At 46.3% G+C, this 19,023-nt stretch overlaps 1 protein-coding gene across 2 annotated transcripts; it reads right to left on the reverse strand.

The window, feature by feature from the left end:
* Positions 1–203: 203 nt before the first annotated feature.
* LOC310770783 (uncharacterized protein) lies at positions 204–17,331 on the reverse strand. 2 transcript variants are annotated; one of them, XM_083663490.1, is made up of 6 exons: positions 17,050–17,331; positions 13,931–14,068; positions 12,608–12,754; positions 5,878–6,261; positions 3,387–3,584; positions 204–403 (listed from the first exon to the last, which is right to left on the reverse strand). In XM_083663490.1, exons 1-6 carry the CDS (start codon positions 17,108–17,110, stop codon positions 285–287), a joined length of 1,047 nt encoding a protein of 348 aa, XP_083519616.1. In that variant the 5' UTR covers positions 17,111–17,331; the 3' UTR covers positions 204–284. The 2 variants fall into 2 exon arrangements, with proteins under 2 accessions (XP_083519616.1, XP_083519615.1); XM_083663489.1 differs by having other exon boundaries at positions 5,878–6,264.
* Positions 17,332–19,023: the final 1,692 nt, after the last annotated feature.

Raw genomic sequence — 19,023 nt, forward strand, 5'->3', positions numbered from 1 at the left:
CAATGATTTCACCAGCTCAAAAAATAAATAAAATTTCAAAATAAATCACCAGCAGAAGATGAACTGGCTTTGTTTCTACTTGTACAATTAAGCATGAAAATGTATTGGACAAAAGCACGGATCAAAAGTAAAATATATTTATTTATCAAAAAATGTGCTCAGCACATCAATTACTGCCTGGAGGTTATAAAATGTATGTGGAAATGTATAAGAATGCATAAGTCAATGTTCTTGTCTGAAGTGATGATGTGAGGTTGATAAAATCCTTCAGAAGCAGTGCTGCTTCAGTCTGATTGACAGTTCTGCGGCTGTGTTGTGGATGGCCCTGTCGCTGCGTCTCCCTGCATGGGGAGAATATCTGTGATCCAGTATTGGAACAGTGAAGTGACTGCAGCGGTCTCCTCTGGAAAAACAAAGAGACAGAGAGCTAGGTTTCAGTTTCACACTTGAGGATGCTGACAGCACAATACCTGAAGAACAGTGAGTGTTTTGCCAATGAGACAAACCAATTTGCTGCTAAAATTCTGAGCATAATAAATCAAAATCTCCTGCCAATATTGATATCTGCTTCCTACCTCTATGCATGTAGACAGCCATCCTAACACATCTGTCTCTTCCACAGGCAGATTGTTCTCTTTCACCGATTATGAATGACAAGCAGCTCCCTGTTCACCAGATCTATACGCAAAATCAAACGGAGCACAAAAGCGGGGCAGGCAAGCCAGCATCCTTCATGCTCACGGGTTTCATGCTCACGGGCTGCTCACAGCAGCAAAATCAGTTAGAAGGCAATCTTTAGACCTGCACCCGTGGTCAATTGATTCCTACTGTGAGGATCGACAAGAGTTGAGGCAAGCTTCAGTGAACTGTGAAAAAGACGCGAAGGACCTTGAAAACAGGCTCGGCCAGAAATACATGGACTTATGTGCCTCAGTGGCAGCAGTGGGTGTTCACAGGGAAACGGCTGGATCCAATACAAACAGCAGAATGCCGCTTTAACAAGACTGATGTTGAACAAAAATTTGCATTGCAGCAATTCATAACTAAGTGAGAGGACGTATGACAAATATCACGGCTCCCCGCGAATATGTCAACATAGCAAAGAGGGGATGACTGAAATAAATCTTCCTTTCTTTAAACACTGCACAGATTGATTCCCAGGGAGTTTTGCTTTTGCATAAATATTTTGCTTCTGCGATATGATCTGCTGGCGGAGTTGCGATGCATTTATAAACAGTGAATGAATGCATGACTCATACAACAGGGTGGGCGGTGGAAAAGCTTTCAAGCAGCTGTGGAGCAGGTGGATGGAGGGGGACAGGGAGCATACTGGTCTTTACGCGGTGTCGTCTTGGCGACGGGGACAGAGGGAGACGAGGATCACTTTGTGGACACCTACTTGGCTGCTCTGTCTCTCTTTCACTCTCTCTCTGACCCACACACACACATACCTACTAAACACAAAGCAAAGTCCCAGCTGATCCTATTATGGAGCCAGCCAGCCAACCATGCAAATGTACGTACACACACACACACACACACACACACACACACACACACACACACAATGTAAAGATAACCGGTTTTAATGATAACCGCAATAAAATTCCTTACGATAACCGTACCGTTTCAAATTTTCATTATCATTAAAACCGTGGTACCGTGATTACAGTGCTTTGAAAAACATGGTAAATACTGTTTTTGCTAACATTTTACTTATTTTGTTTGTTTTAATCTCTACTGTGATGTCCTTATATGTGTGTGTGTGTGTGTGTGTGTGTGTGGGTGTGTGTGTGTGTGTGTGTGTGTGTGTGTGTGTGTGTGTGTGTGTGTGTGTGTGTGTGTGTGTGTGTGTGTGCGTGTGTGCGTGTGTGTGCGTGCATGTGTGTCTGTGTGCGTGTTCTCATTTATGTTTTTAAGCTATGCTTTTTTTTGCCTCTAAAATATTTTGGGGGATGCCTCTTGTCAAGACACTTGAGGGCTTTTTGGAATCTCCTTGCATGTTTTCTTTTATTTAAATTGCATTTGATGGTGTCTTTGTATACCGATTATTTTTTATATGTGCTAAATAAATACAAATACAAATACAAATACTGTCCATCATCAACCAAAGTTGGCAACAGTCTCCCAGATGCAAACGTGCAGCCTTGGAGAAATGATTTCAGTGAGTGTATCAATCCTTTTTGGGTCTGAGTTTTCAATATAAAATGTAAAATGATTTCAGGGAGTCTCAGTACTTTTTGAAAAATTTCAGCAATTTTTTACGAATACCGTGATAATACGATAACCGTGATAATTTTGGTCACGATAATCGCGATGTTACATTTTCATACCTTTACATCTCTAACACACACACACACACACACACACACACACACACACACACACACACACACACACACACACACAAACAAAGGCCTCCTCCTTCACTGATTCCACAGTGTGCTACTAGACGGCAGCTCTTCCGTGTGCCCCTAGGTGAATGAGCGTCTCTGGGGACTCTTGAGATTGTTAGGCTGTGGATGGGGTGAAGGCAAGATGGACAAGTTGAGGCATGTTGGGTACCTCATGATGGAGGTCAGCTGTGCGTGAGAGAGCTAATATGGACCAGAGTGGCTCTAGCATTGGCAATTATGGGCAGGTATGTACAAGTGAAGGCTGAAGAAGGCAGGTACGAGCAGGTACGAGCAGGTGTACTCAACTGAATGACAATGATGGTGTAAGAAAGTATAGAATGGTTGGCAAGTATGGACAGACACAGGCAAGTGTTGACACGCCAGGTGTGATGCCTTGGGCAGATCCCAGCAAGAAGAGGCTAGTATGGACAGGGATGGGCACATATGTGTATACTGTACACCATCTAATACAGTGTGAAACAATATTCCCTGATTTGCCCAGAGATTTTGTCAAATTCCCGTCATTTTCAATGGAAATATTCGCACATCCAATTCTTTCTGGTGCAGGTGCGTTGGAAAGTATCACTTGAGTCTTGAAGAAGGAAGATCCCGCACACTGCTCTTGCTCAGCATCACCATTTATTGATAATCACGTTTCGGTCCCACTGGATCTCCGTCAAGTGTTTTACAGCATTTCTGCTACAGTGATCTGAAATAGACAATGCTCCACCCTTTCCACCCCCTCTATCCCTGTGTTCACAGGTGTAGGACAATCAGTCTCTTGTGGGAGCATCTCTCAATAATAGACAGTACTAAGCATTTATCACCTTAAAGAACTCAAGTCAGGAATACACCTCTTTAAATCCCATGATATTCCAGAGATTCCATGACCTGTGGGACGCCTAACCCTTGACAAGGGAGAGGACCACGCACTGTTTTCTACTGGGAAGCACAACGGTTTGATGGTGGATTGGCTGATGCATGACTGACCTGGAGACATGGAGGTGGTGTGGGGGAGCTCTTGCAGAGCCTTGGCCAGTCTGTCCGTCTGTTTTTGTTGCACGAAGGCCTTGAGACTATGGAGCTGCCTCAGGACAGAGGTGGGCACACCGCCACTGGCCATGCTGCTCAGCAGGTCATCCACTGCCACAGACAGGAGAGCAAGCCTGTCTACATGCGACCTGGAGCCTGAAGGACACACACAAAGGCATCAACGTCACATCTCACGATTGTATCTGTGAGGAATGTATTGTACCGGTATCTGCAGTTGATAAAACATCCAAGTTACTATTACGATTAGAATTGCACCCAACATAATAATTGTAACACTCATAAAACCTCATCACCTTACAGTATGCTTTACCTAAGCGCACACAACAGCTGTTGCCAATGGCTACTGAGTATCAAGGCTCTCCATTCAGTTTGTGTGGGCACAAACACAGACGCACCACAATTCAAAGGAGCACAGCAGTGGGTTGCACCAGCTGTGCCTAAGTTGAAACGTAAGCTAGTTTGAGCGTAAAGTCTCACTAAGTCCGAGTTTACGCACTACTAAAAATATTTGGGTTGCACCAAGTGAAATAGTTACAACGTAGGCATAAGTTAGAACTTAAATTTTACACCTACGTCTTACTAGGTGTAAAGTCCTCCGTAAAGTAGGTAATTGGCGCAGCGTTGTTTTGCATGTTTTACGTGTTCTCCGTGATAAATTACACCTTTTGATATTTATGACTCACGCTTTTGTTTTCCCACAAGCTGCGTCACTGCATACAAATTAAAATAACAGCAACAATTTAGCGAGGCAGGATGGTCGTAAATTAGCCTACAATGCTGATGAAGAGCTCACAGATAAACGTTAACAGTAGCCTATTATGAACCTAAACGTGTCGCTTTGGATAAAAGCGTCTGAATTATGGTCATTGTAGTTCACGAAACTCGCTTTTAGCACTTGTCAGCAGAGCAAACAATCTTGATTGTTGACAGTGACGAGAACCGCCAGCTTCATGCATCATGGCATGAACCTAAAACAAAGATTTACAGGTTAATTTACCTAGTGGGTAGACCACCCAAATATTGACACTGTATGGAAAACAGTGGTATTTATGAACAGTCCTGTGTGTAGAGGAGGAACCAGAAAGAGGTATTTTGTGCTCCCATAACACACCGTTGCTAGAAAGGAGAATTAATCCCTGAAACCAATAAACTGGAGGAAGCAGCCAGGTGGACAATTAGTCAGCCAGTCAATCAGAATGAGGATTATTCATGACATACCAGATGACTTGACTCAAGCTGGAAACTAGCTACGTCAGCCGCAACTTGGGGCCTTGCCGACGGCAGCTAGACCTATGTACTGTATATACTCGAACGTCAGCTTGACAAGGGTGTCACAGGGGAGTCCCCAGCAAAATTACTAAATTATGGGATTTCACTAGGATTTCAATGACTAGAAGTTAGCCCAAGTAGAGAATGTAGTACATAGTTGGTAATACTGTAGCTTTCATTGTCTCCTGTTATCTCTCGATCTACATTTTATAGTATATACTTGCTCTGTTCATGTCAGCTGCGTCACATTTACGGGGAGCTGCACGCCGGACCATCAAGCTTGAGAATAATGAAGCAGTCCAAAGGCCTTGGCGAACATTGCTGACGCTGAATTTCAATATCGGTTGCTCTTTCAATATATCAATGTCAACCTAGTCACCCTGACAGACGAGGTGTCACCCTGACAGACGAGGTGTCACCCTAGTCACCCTTACAGACGAGGTGTCACCCTAGTCACCCTGACAGATGAGGTGTCACCCTAGTCACCCTGACAGACGAGGTGTGACCCTAGTCGCCCTGACAAATAAGGTGTCGCCCTGACAGACAAGGTGTCACCCTAGTCGCCCTGACAGATGAGGTGTCACCCTAGTCGCCCTGACAGATGAGGTGTCACCCTTTTCACCCTGACAGATGAGGTGTTGCCCTGACAGATGAGGTGTCACCCTAGTCACCCTTACAGACGAGGTGTCACCCTAGTCACCCTGACAGATGAGGTGTCACCCTAGTCACCCTGACAGACGAGGTGTGACCCTAGTCGCCCTGACAAATAAGGTGTCGCCCTGACAGACAAGGTGTCACCCTAGTCGCCCTGACAGATGAGGTGTCACCCTAGTCGCCCTGACAGATGAGGTGTTGCCCTGACAGATGAGGTGTCACCCTTTTCGCCCTGACAGATGAGGTGTTGCCCTGACAGATGAGGTGTCACCCTGACAGACGAGGTGTCACCCTAGTCGCCCTGACAGACGAGGTGTCACCCTAGTCGCCCTGACAGATGAGGTGTCACCCTAGTCACCCTGACAGACGAGGTTCCACAATCATCATGCAGCAGCCAATGTGAAACTCCTTTAGAAAAAGCCAATATTATTAGTTACAAGCTTTAGCGCAGAGCGCACGCCCACTGCTGGTCATAAAAGGCAAGCACCCTATTCTCAACACTCACGATCTGACATGTAGATTTCCATGGTGGTCCTGAGAAAGTCCGACACCTCAGCAGCTCGGCTCTCGTCGTCGTCCTCCTGCTCAGCCCCCTCTCTGTGGTAGGTGAAGTCCAGGGCAGTGGCCCGGGGCACCAGACCCATGGAGAGCAGCTTCTCTTTGTGGCGTTTCTTCTTCAGCTTCCTCCTCTTGTTCCTGCTGAGGTGCTCTCCTCCCTCACCCGCCTGGGCCTGACTCTGACCCGCACCGGCCTCGCTCGCTGGAGCTTCTCCCTCTTTCACTGGATGTTCATGAAGGGCTACTTTCCTCTTCCGTCTTCGTCTTCTTCTTTTCTGTTCTTCTGCCTCTGTCTCTCCGTCGACTTCCTCGCTGCTCTCGGGGGTGCTCTCTTCTGTGGGGCAATGAGAAAGTAAGCTCTTGATCACCTTATTATGTTTTTCTGATTTCCCCCCATTTTCTCCCCAATTGTACTTGGTCAATTCCCTCTGCTGCCCCACCCACTATGCCGATCTGGGGAGAGCTGTAGACACACACATGCTTCCTCCTCCTACATGTGCAGTTGCCAGCCGCTTCTTTTCACCTGACAGCGGGGAGCTTCACCGGCAGGACGTAGCATGTGGGAGAATGACGCTATTCCCACCAGTTCCCTTCTGCCCCGAACAGCCTATCATTGGAGCGACACATTTCTGTGATGTAGCATATGAGTAATTTGACAGAGACTCACATCAGATCCAACAATACACACACAGTGAGATCAATAAATAAAGGCATATGCAGGAGCACGCACACACACACACACACACACACACACACACACACACACACACACACACAATAGGGCTGCACAATTAATCAAATCGAAATATGGCCAAGTGCAATATCCAAATGGCAGGAGCCTGCAATGATTTGATCAAGGTAAAATGTGTCACAACATAACATTAAATGAAGCATTGTGGTGCTATTCACGAGTTTCTTGGGGAGACAGTGGGTGCTTCCATGACACCCTCCCTCCCTGTTTCCAGCTGCCGGTTGCCTGTTTCCGCCCAGGGCTGTTCATAGCGAAAGAGACTGAAAATAATGATAATAATTGTTGTGACTTTGTACCTACCTATGTCTTGTAATGGAGCCCCCCAGCACAATAGTTTCACACGTGCATAATTGTACAATGGAGTGACCAATATCTTGAATCTTGAAAGAGAGAGATCGCTAAAGCTCCGTTCAATGACCAAATATAAGAGTTCCGGTTTGGACGTTTAGCCTTCAAAATAAAAGTGGCCACTATGCAACCACATACTATTTTTAGCAATTTCGGCTCAAATAAGCCTATAGAGTACCAGTGAATTGTCATTCACCTCGTTTTTGTAAAATATGGCTGCTATGCAACCACACAACGCTACTATTTTTAGCCATTTCTGATAAAATAAGCCATACGTTCCCACTCTTTGACAGCGGCGCGCACCTCCTTGCCAGTCAAAAAAATTCAAATTAAATTAAAAAGTAAATTAAATTAAATTAAATACAAAAATTACCATTCCAACTAAAATCATATATCACATATCGCAATATCTGTCCGTATAATGCAGCATTGTGGTGCTACAGAGATGCCCCGGCATATCGTGCACCCCCCTCGTGCACTTACTGAGCTGCTCCCTCCCTCCACCTCCCCTCTCTCGAAGAACTCTGAGGCCTTACTGAGCTGCTCCCTCGCTCCACCTCCCCTCTCTATAAGAACTCTGAGGCCTTACTGAGCTGCTCCCTCCCTCCACCTCCCCTCTCTCTAAGAACTCTGAGGCCTTACTGAACTGTTCCCTCCCTCCCCCTCCTCTCTCTCTAAGAACTCCAGGGCCTTACTGAGCTGCTCCCTCCCTCCACCTCCCCCCTCTCTAAGAACTCCAGGGCCTTACTGAGCTGCTCACTCCCACATCCCCTCTCTCTAAGAACTCTGAGGCCTTACTGAGCTGCTCACTCCCACATCCCCTCTCTCTAAGAACTCTGAGGCCTTACTGAGCTGCTCACTCCCTCCACCTCCCCTCTCTCTAAGAACTCCCAGGCCTTACTGAGCTGCTCCCTCCCTCCACCTCCCCTCTCTCTAAGAACTCCCATGCCTTACTGAGCTGCTCCCTCCCTCCACCTCCCCTCTCTCTAAGAACTCCAGGGCCTAAAGCTTCTGGCATACTCTTCGCGCACGCGCTGGAGGCGGGGCTCCACGGAGGGCGCGCGCACTCTGCGCGGCCCAAAACAGAACATAGTGAGTGCTCCAGAAATGGCGGCGATCAGTACCAGGCAGTCTGAATGAAATTGAATCTAACGTTCCCAATTCTATATATTACATTCTAAAAAACGACCCTCAACATTTGGGAAGGCTAAGCCACACAACTAGTTCGTTATAATCGAACATCATGCTTTGAAGGCGACTTTACAACGGTGAGGACTCAATCACAGCAGATATCCGCTGATAGCCTACCACGGAGATCTCACAGGCACAGGCAGCAAAACCCGACGCGCTGATAGAAAAATCTCCATGGACGCGCCGCGCTGCGCTCAGGCCTCGCCCCCCGACACGCCCCGTGCGATGACGTCATAATCGCCGTGCGCCCTATGCGCTTGGCTGGGCGCAAAGAGTATGCCAGAAGCTTTACTGAGCTGCTCCCTCCCTCCACCTCCCCTCTCTCTAAGAACTCCAGGGCCTTACTGAGCTGCTCCCTCCCTCCACCTCCCTCTAATGCCAGGATCAGACTACACGATATTTTTTGTCGTTCACGATGTCACCATGTCAGACGAGGCCATCATACTGCCATAAATTCGTGACATGTCTTGGTCGGGAGACTGGCCACACTACAAGTGTATTCTCGCTTAACACCGACAGAGCATCGTATGCCACCGTCATCACGTCGTCTGCTGTCGTCAGCGAGTTCACAGGTCGTCGGGGAGGCGGACCTGTGAACGAAATCTCCCAGCATGCATTGAGGCCACTACATAGACAAGAAATAGCAACCAAATCAGCCTAAATAGGCTAAAGTGGTAGATAGAAATAATGTTTATGTTAGCACAACATGCAATTGTAAAACATTTCAATATTGGGCAAAATAAAACATTGAAATCCAAACACAACCCTATGTGAAACATGTATGTAATCCAGGTGCTATATATATCCCTTGCAGAATTAACGTTATTTGGATGAGTGACAGGCTCTACTGTGATGCACTGTGATGTCCGCTCCAGCCTCCAACCTACTTCATGTGCACGCCCACCATTTTCTTGCCAGCTGCTGTGAGACGAGAAGGAAGAGAAACGAAAATGCAGCCGACTCTGCTGAGCTCATGTTATTTGTAGTGAGCAATGCCCATTGCCCAGGCGTTTAAACGCAAATTAAAACACCCTGGCCTTTTTATCTCTTTTATTCTTTTGAGCGGAGCGGAGCGGTGAGTGCGAGCGGGTGAAATCTGTATCGAGCGGGGAGCGGTCTCCCCAGGACCTGATACCTGTCTTCCGGGGTGTCACACTAGGCGAAACCATGTCCAAAAGACTGACATGCCAGTCTTTTCGTCGGGGCGTCGTGAGGCGTCCTAGACGTCCCGACTGGTCCCGACGCTGGTCTTTGATTATGTCACACTACAAGAGGTGAAGACGGCCGATCGTCGTCCCCGACGGTCATATTCGGGCCCGACGCTGAAAATCTGTCGCGCACGACCAAATCGGTCTAATATCGGGCTGAATTCATGTAGTCTGAACCAGGCATAAGAACTCTGAGGCCTTACTGAGTTGCTCCCTCCCTCCACCTCCCCTCTCTCTAAGAACTCCCATGCCTTACTGAGCTGCTCCCTCCCTCCACCTCCGCTCTCTCTAAGAACTCAGAGGCCTTACTGAGCTGCTCCCTCCCTCCACCTCCCCTCTCTCTAAGAACTCAGAGGCCTTACTGAGCTGCTCCCTCCCCCCACCTCCCCTCTCTCTAAGAACTCTGAGGCCTTACTGAGCTGCTCCCTCCCTCCACCTCCCCTCTCTCTAAGAACTCCCAGGCCTTACTTTGCTGCTCCCTCCCTCCACCTCCCCTCTCTCAAAGAACTCCGAGGCCTTACTGAGCAGTCAAAGGCAGTGGTTCTCAAATGGGGGTCCGCGGCACTTTGCCAGGGGGTCCACGAAAAGTTTTCAGGTAATTTTTTTTCTTTTTTTTAATTAAAAAATAAAATGCTACATGTTACTTATTCCTTCTCAAACTACTTCCTACATGGTGCTAGTCTATCAAAATATCCTAGCTGTCATTGATTGTGTTGCATAGTGGTTTTCTGTACTGTTGACAAATTGTGATATCGCTTTGGACAAAACAAAAGCGTCTGCTAAATGACGTAATGTAAATGTAATATAATAAAAAAAAATAATAATAATAAAATTGCAAAATCTTCATAGTTCAACGAAAATAGTTTATGCTTTAAATCTAAAATGGTTCATGGATTACATTCTAATAACAAACCGATCAAATTAAAAGTCAAGCACGTTACCGTGGAAACAATTAAGCTTAGCCCAAAATCAGAATGAGGGGGTCCCCGGTATATTTTCTATCTTGTAAGGGGTCCTTGGCTGAAAAACATTTGAGAACCTCTGGTCAAAGGAACTAACTCCCCATCTAATTCTTCATGACACGCTCACACTAGCAAGCGATGGGCTGGCCAGCAGCCAGAACATAATGTAGCTGAGGAAGTCGCAGTGCAACAACAACCACAACACTGAATAGCAATTTTAGAGGAATGACAGCTAATTTGAGCCTAAGCTGGTTTATAATGATAACAAAATCACTTAGTGGACCATACGAGCAACAATTGAGCAAAAGTGTTATTTGAACGTTTTATTTATATGGTAAAATACTGTAGCCTTGCAAGCAGATGCTCTGTCCTTTCTCCTGTCATGCGAGTGTGCCGAGCCATATTTTTTCCCAGAGCATTTCCAAAGATGTAATATTTATAGTGATTTGTATTCCTTCCTTCCTGTGATGGTTAATTAAAAATAGAGCAGAGTTGCAAGTCTATGTGTCACTCTGTGTGCAATAGGAGAGAAATCCTCTAAGCTCCTGAGCATACTACTTCTTCAATAGCCACATCTGTCACACAGCAGATATCAAGGGATTTAGAGGCAACTAAAATAAATGGAGAGTATAAAGAGAAAACATCGCATGGATGCAACTGGGACGTATCCTCAGTGATGTACCCTGGGGTCATAGGATGTTTCGGGTCTCGCAACATCATACACCCTCGCCCAGGTGACCCAGCCGGGGCTGGCCAAGCCCCAACTTACGTCCCAGTAGCTACCCACGGTCAGCCCTCTAGGAAGGGTCGAAGGTGGTCACGTGGTCAGGGCCACTCAATCCGCTGCTCCGGAACTACTCTGCCGGGACCGGGGGGGGGGGCTCTGGTACGTAGAGGGGCCGGGCTCTGTGGGTTGCCACCCGGCCGGGCTCCTCCCTCGTCTCACCAGGTCTAGGACCTGTGCGCTGCACCAGACTCCCCCGCTCCAAACATCTCATTCCGATGTGATGGTATCTTGGTGGATACCATGCAGTACCAGTAATTGGTGGAACTGCAGACTCCACTTGCGGCTTGAATGGCCCTCCTAGAAGGCCTCTCGTGAATTGTTGGGCTTCTTCCTCACGGAAGACGCAGGCTGGGGAGCTAACCCATACTGCTCCCGGGTGCCGTACCTGTTCCGGCTGTCAACTGTCTCTCCAGTGGTCACTAGTCTATTCCTGGTTGTCACGTAGTCTATTCCTATGAGTCAGTAAATATATCATGTCTTTGCATGACAATTTAAAGAACCTGAGCAACAGCCCCCCCCCCCCCCGCAAAAAAATAAAAAATAAAATAAAAAAGGTGGCACACACAGTTGGTCCGGAAACGCAGAATCAGCCCACAAATCATGGGCCAGGACCTACCAAAACCTTCAAGAACTCACTGAAGCCTCCAACCAAAGCAACATGTCGGTGTGGAAGAGGTTTTAATATTTCACTATCCAAAGACTGTGTTCAGGCCATGGAGGTTGTGCAGTTTAAGTGCTATAAAATACTCACTCAGAAAATTTGAATCGTTTGACTATACCGCCGCAAATTCAGACGTTATTTTTTATAAAGTTATGTTTTATTGATGGTTTCATTACCAAGCTTTTAGGAAGCCCAGCCTGAGTTGACCTCAAACAGCACTTTGTACTGCAATTTGCAGACAATCATTCAAAACTATGTTCAAATAAAGGTGTGGTTAGAGCGAGTGGACTTGATTAAACTTAACCATGTCCTGCATCCTACCAAGTGCTGCAGGTCCTGATGGAGCCAGCATTTTCCTCCCATTTCACTGAGGTAAAGCAGATATGGTCGGGGGGCAGCATGGATGAAGAGAGAGATGTACAATGTGTCAGGAGCCAGGACAGGTCATCACAGTCTGACCACTGAGTTTGAGCGGGAATGCTAAGTTTTGCATTTCATTTTCACTTGGGAGAAGGGGGGGCATTTGGATATTGCACATGGCCATATTGCGATTTCAATTCAATTAATTGTGCAGCCCTAATCTGTGCTGCAGTCAGTTTCTCTTCTCGGGTCAGGAGCACAAATAATTGTCATTGTCCGTTTCCCTTAACTAGAGTGGCAAAGACAATCTAGTTCCAGTCAACCTGGAGAAAGCCCACGCAGTAAATCTCTCCTAGCTTTACGGCGCACACAGACAAAGTCCATAAATGTCAGATTATGGCCCTCTTACCAGCTGGGTCCTCAGCACTATTTATGCTTGCTGGCTGGGAGAGTGTGACGGATCCCTCCGCACCTGTCTCGTAGCCTGCGGGGGGAGGCGGGGCCGTGTACACCCGCCTGCCCAGATGGGCTGCGCTCTGTGCCGCCCCTTCATCACCTGAGACAGAGGGAGCAAATAAAGGAGGGTTATGAACCACATCCTGAAGTGGGGGGGGGGGCTCATTTTGGAGCATGTGTACGACGGTGTGTTGGTATGAGAGTGTGTTTTGAGGGAATAATCAAAACCCCAAATTTGTTTCATTTTACACCAAAAAGTAATGTTTATCAGTGTGAGGATGGAGGAGGGACAGTGTGTTCCATAGTACAATAGATAATTGATCTGTCAATGCAAGTAGCAGGCACTGGAAAGTTGAAGCTTAATTTATACTTAGATGTGAAAGCCCTCACCGTGGGTAGCGCGTAGGCCAGTGTAACCTGCGTTGTGTTGACAGCACTGGCAGCAACCCATGTTGAGGGCTTGCCCAGGGGTGGAGTGGGATTCGATCCACCGACCTCCCGCTTCCACATTACATGTACCTGTATGCTAACCAGTGTTTCCCCTAGAAGTTTTTTCAGGCCTGGAGGGATTTCGAAATGTACCTCGACCACAATGGTGGGGGCCCTCGCTGGCGACGCCACACTTTTAGCTAAGCTGTTCGCATCTATGTTCGCAATGGCATCCCAAGTATCATCATACTATTATGGGATGCGATGCGAACAGTTGTATTATGGGATGTGCGTTTCACAGGCAACGACACGTTGACATGTTTTGGAACAGCGCTGCACGCTGGCACAATGCTCCTAAAGCAAAACGCTTATTGTTTTGAATGATTTGGCATCTTATATTACTGTCAACACTGTCAACACCTGTATTGCTGTATTGTAATAATATGCCATAAAGGTTTATTGAAATTTTGGGGAGAGCATTTTTTTTTTTTTTTTTTCAATTCTTTTTCTGGCCTGGCGGGCCCGCCACGCCTGTAGTATGGTAGGGGAAACACTGCTAACCACTATGTCAAGAGAGCTTAGTTCTGCTCTCTTGGCAAAGCTTTCTTTCATAGTGGTTAGTGCATGCGCTTTGGAAGCGGGAGGTCGGTGGATTGAATCCCGCTCCACCCTGCCCTGGGCAAGCCCTTGGGCTGCTGCCAGTACTGTCAACACAATGCAGCCCCTACCGGCGAGCCTGCCGCGAGGCTTTCATGCAGCACCCCAAAAATATGACGGAGCGTTGGGTCGTCGCGGCTGGTGTACTGACTGTCTAGCTGCCACGGACAACGTATGAGTATGAACTTACCAATGGCAGCATCTTGGGACACTTTCCTTTTCACAGATGTTTTTTTGGCCAGGGTCTCAACAATGCACAGTGGGCTGGGTTCCTTGTCCTGTTTGGGATCTGTAGGGTAAAGCTTCTGGAGCACCTTGGATTGAAACACTAAATGAAACAAATATTAGTTAGTACCTTTCTGTAGTGACCTTTCTGTAGCCGGCAAACACTTACTCCTTACTCCTAAATTACATACTGTACATGCGGTTTTCAGATATGTGACTTTCTCTGTATGGGTGAAAACTTTAATCTGAATCTTAATACTGAAATCTGGCAGTTTAAGGGCTAATTTCCACCAGCTCCGGAACAGATGTGGTACGGCTCCGGTACGGCTGCGAACAGACCCACACTCATATAATCCGTCAGACGCATGCAGGATCCGACAAAGATAGAACAGGTGCATATTTTTCCCGTACGGCATGTATTGCCTATCTATTAGTCTCGCTGGCCAGCCTCCCCTCCCTACCGTGAGATGAGTCTGGTGGGGCAGGTCTCCATTGTGGAATTGCGATGGGCGACGCTTAGAGGCAGTGCCCTTGGAACATAGTTTCCAACAATCCAACTTGCCATTTTCACATTGTAGCAATGAGCTAGCATGTAGGTTTCTGCCGTTAGCTTGCTAGCTAGTTAGCGTTGTTGTTTTCACTGAGGCGGCAGGGCACTATTTATTTACAGTGACACACAGGGAGGAGGGAGCGGACGCCACTCTGATTGACATGGTCGGAGCCAATGACAGAGCTTGTAATAAGCCGGGAGTGGACATCTGGCAGCGACTGCAACAGTCGCTCCAATGGGGAGCAGCTGTAGAGCAGGGGAGGGCTTATCCCAGTTGCCTGTTTCCGTGTAGCCAGACGACTCTCACGGTAGGGAGGGGAGGCTGGCCAGCGAGACTACCTATCTATTAACATGGGCAAGAGTCTGTTCTGGCAGTTTTACCAGATCCGCATGGAGCCGTAATGCATCTGGTGTACATTGGGTGTAACACTGTGACTCAATGAAGTGTGAACTTTTTAAATTAATTTGCACAGCTATTAGTCAGTGCCTATGGTGTATTTTGATGTACAGTAAGAAGACAAATGAATAACATGCAAACCAGTTACAGTATAAAAGTTTAAACAGATGCTGCATGAGTGGGTCATGTCATATGTACACACATTGTCTTCATAATACTAGTAGCGTGGCATATTTGGAATTATACTTGCAGTGGCATTATTATGAGTCGACCAATAATTTATTGCCAGGGAAGGCAATTTGAAGCAGGACAACATAGCAGCACATATTCATCCACATACGTCATTACTCTTCTAGAGCTGTTTTTGGCATTCTTGTATTTTTTGCCTATTTTTATGCCTCCGCCGGCGATAGCCAGGCCGGAGGCATTATGGATCCGAGTTGTCCGTCCGTCCGTACGTCCGTCCGTACGTCCGTCCGTACGTACGTCCGTCCGTCCGTACGATGTTCGTTAACGCGATATCTGAGGAACGCCTGGACGGAATTTCATCAAATTTGCCTCAAACATCGACTTAGACTCAAGGATGATCTGATTAGATTTTGGTGGTCAAAGGTCAAAGGTCAAGGTCACTGTGACCTCTCGAACGCCATTTTCAAGCTTGTTAACGCGATATCTCAGGAATGCCTTGACGGAATTTAATCAAACTTGTCTCAAACATCGACTTGGACTCAAGGATGAACTGATTAGATTTTGGTGGTCAAAGGTCAAGGTCACTGTGACCTCTCGAACGCCATTTTCAAGCTTGTTAACGCGATATCTCAGGAATGCCTTGACGAAATGTAATCAAACTTGTCTCAAACATCGACTTGGACTCAAGGATGAACTGATTAGATTTTGGTGGTAAAAGGTCAAGGTCACTGTGACCTCTCAAACGCCATTTTCCAGCTTCTTAACGCGATATCTCATGAATAATACCTTGACGGAATTTCATCAAATTTGCCTCAAACATCTACTTAGACTCAAGGATGAACTGATTCGATTTTGGTGGTCAAAAGTCAAAGGTCAAGGTCACTGTGACCTCTCAAACGCCATTTTCAAGCTTGTTAACGTGATATCTCAGGAATGCCTTGACGGAATTTAATCAAACTTGTCTCAAACATCGACTTGGACTCGAGGATGATCTGATTAGATTTTGGTGGTCAAAGGTCAAAGGTCAAGGTGAGCTCTCGAACGCCATTTTCAAGCTTGTTAACGCGATATCTCAGGAATGCCTTGACGGAATTTAATCAAACTTGTCTCAAACATCGACTTGGACTCAAGGATGAACTGATTACATTTTGGTGGTCAAAGTTCAAGGTCACTGTGACCTCTCACACACCCAATTTCCAAGCTCTGTAACGCAACATCACAGGAGCGCCTTGACGGAATCTCTTCCAATTTGCCTCAAATGGCGATTTGGACTCCAGAATGAACTAATGGCGGAGGCATAAGTCCGCGTTGCGGTCGTTCCAGTTTATTACTTGTATGTAGATCGATAGTGTTCATTGGTGTATGTTACTGTCTTTATACGCCTTAGGTGCTCTGGCGGGATCAATAAAGTAGGGTATCCTATCAAGCTGGCAGAAATCGACATGGAGTTGCAATAATCTCTCATGGAGAAAGAGATAACATGGAGCTATACTGTACTGTATTAAAGCAGAGAAACCCCACACACGAGGTCTAACTTACCTATTAGGACAGAAAGTAGCACAGCGGGAAGAGTATCATTCTTTTCTTTTTAAAAGGGACTCTCAAGCGTGCTCGCAATACCCAGGTAGTACTGTATAGTCACACTACGCTACCTCCCCCTGCAGCCTGACATCTCATATGGCTGTAGGGGAAATCGAACCAAGGTATTAGCTGTTAAGCCAACTGTTTTTCACACGCTACGCCAAGGAGACAGTCCCAACAGTGCATCATTCTGACAGACGGTATCTAACACGTGTATTTGTTTACATCATATCCACGCGAGACTTGAACTGGCGTCTGGCGAGCCGCAAAACTTAGCCAGCTATCTAGCCTAGCCGTGTATCTAATACTTTGCATGCTCGATTTGTTATATTAGCTTGGCAAAGTTGGATTGGATCATGGTGCTCACCTTGTTTCCTATGCGTCATGTCGCCATATTTCGCTTGCCAAGAAACGAGGAACAAGCACATCAGGATGAGAATGGTGGCTAGTTAGCTAACAAGCTAGCTTAAGCCTATGTCATGTTCGCTAACATGCTAGCTTAGCTAGTACGCTAACTCGCGCCGAAGCATTATGTAGGCTATGGCAAGAACGATTTGCAAAAACTGCTGCTGCAAAAAATAGCGTTAGTCAGCTACGATTTTCAAATCCGTACAAATCACAATATTGTCTTTAGGTCCTAAAGCAGCCTTGTCCCATCCCAGACCACGTCCCACTGGTCCCAGACCCAAATAGCTACTGACAGCACAGCAGAGCAAAAAGGAACCACGATGCGTGACACGATGTTACACCAAACCGCATTCAAACACCTGACAATTTAATGTGTACTTGCTTGTCGGTAAATGTATAACGTTATACCCCACAAAAACAGCAATATTTTTTTTAATCATTAGTAGGCTACCCCTTCTTCAAATCGGCATACATAATCTACGAAACAGATCTAATGTTAATTTAGCTTCACTATAATTTCAATTTTTACTGCTCACCACCACAGTGTATTTCCAGGTTCTAAAAGTTTAAATGTTATCGAAGCAAATTGGTTCCGGGTGTGTTTTATGAAAGCTGAATTGAAGAATTGTCCTAGCGTATTCGTAAATGATACTCGGTCATATTTCATGGGGCATACAACCGGTAGAATTTTAATGGAGTTTGGTACGCCATTCTCCCCATACAAAATAACGGCATGTATCAGGGCTAGAGCTCCCCCTGTGTTTGAATGCCGTAACGACTACCACTTTGGGCATGCGCAAACCGAACCAGCTGTAGGACTGGTTGGAAGCGAGATGAGAATACTAAACAGCACCGCGCTGAGTTGATTTGCGCACCCTCCAAACTTGGCTTGGGACCTCAGCATGTGAACAGGCTTTGGAGGAGGAGGATCCACCTAGAATGTCAGCTCTGAAGAAGGTAAAGCCCTCTCTTTCCTATTAACCTTTATGCACATAATGCAGCTTTGGAGTCTTGTTGTCTAATGTTATTAAAGTACAGTAAATGAGATGGTGCATGCAGTAGTGTATGGGTCGGTTTCAAAGCAGTTAGGTTGCAGGCATTGTATTTTCAGGGTTGTTTTAGGTAGCCTAATCAGACTTTTTGATTATTGGTAATTATAAAATGAAGGCATTGTGAAATGTTCTCTGTAATAGGTTATTTAGGCTATATTAAATAGCATAAAGCTATTTTGTTTAATGATGGTCAGTCTCCACGTTAAACAAAATAATCAATAGGCCTAGGGATTTTGCATCTATGCCATCATTTCTGCATGCACATGAAATCTGTTCACTAACGTTACCACTCCCCTGCTTTGCCTCATGGATGCTGCACTTATCTTCGTCCCTGAGGGGTGGAGAGATAGGTTGAGGAACTTTCCTGGCAGAAAAGAGCCCTCTTAGTGCAAGTTTAACTTCTCAAATGGATGTCATGTCACGTTTGATCTCTCCCAGCCTCCTCCTGTGGTCCGCTGCCATGCGGATGTAGTCTCTGTGGGTGGATGAGCTTCAGAGTCTGTGTCAGACAGAGCCCAAGCCCAGTGCTGAGAGGAGTGATCTGCAGCTCAGCAAAAGAAGGCATTGGATGAATAGTAGGTTTTGTAGGATTCAAGGAACTGCACAGAGACATGTGTGAAGGCAACATTGAACAACACTTGGACAATTCCCTCCAGGGAAAGGGCCAGTTTGTTTCTGATGAATCAAGCAGTGAGACTTGTATTCCTGTGAGAGGCTGGTGAATATTTGAGTGGGAATCAGGACTGTTTTGTTGATTGCGGTGATGCAAGATTAGAAATACGTAGTGCCTGCCTGTTTGTGCATGTGAGACATTGTCACCTTTGTCAGTGCTAAACTATGATAGAGCATGGTATTTAAGATTCACACAGTATTGATGTCTC

Source organism: Poromitra crassiceps (genome assembly GCF_964638095.1).
Source record: "Poromitra crassiceps genome assembly, contig: HAP1_SCAFFOLD_372, whole genome shotgun sequence".
NCBI lineage: Eukaryota > Metazoa > Chordata > Actinopteri > Beryciformes > Melamphaidae > Poromitra > Poromitra crassiceps.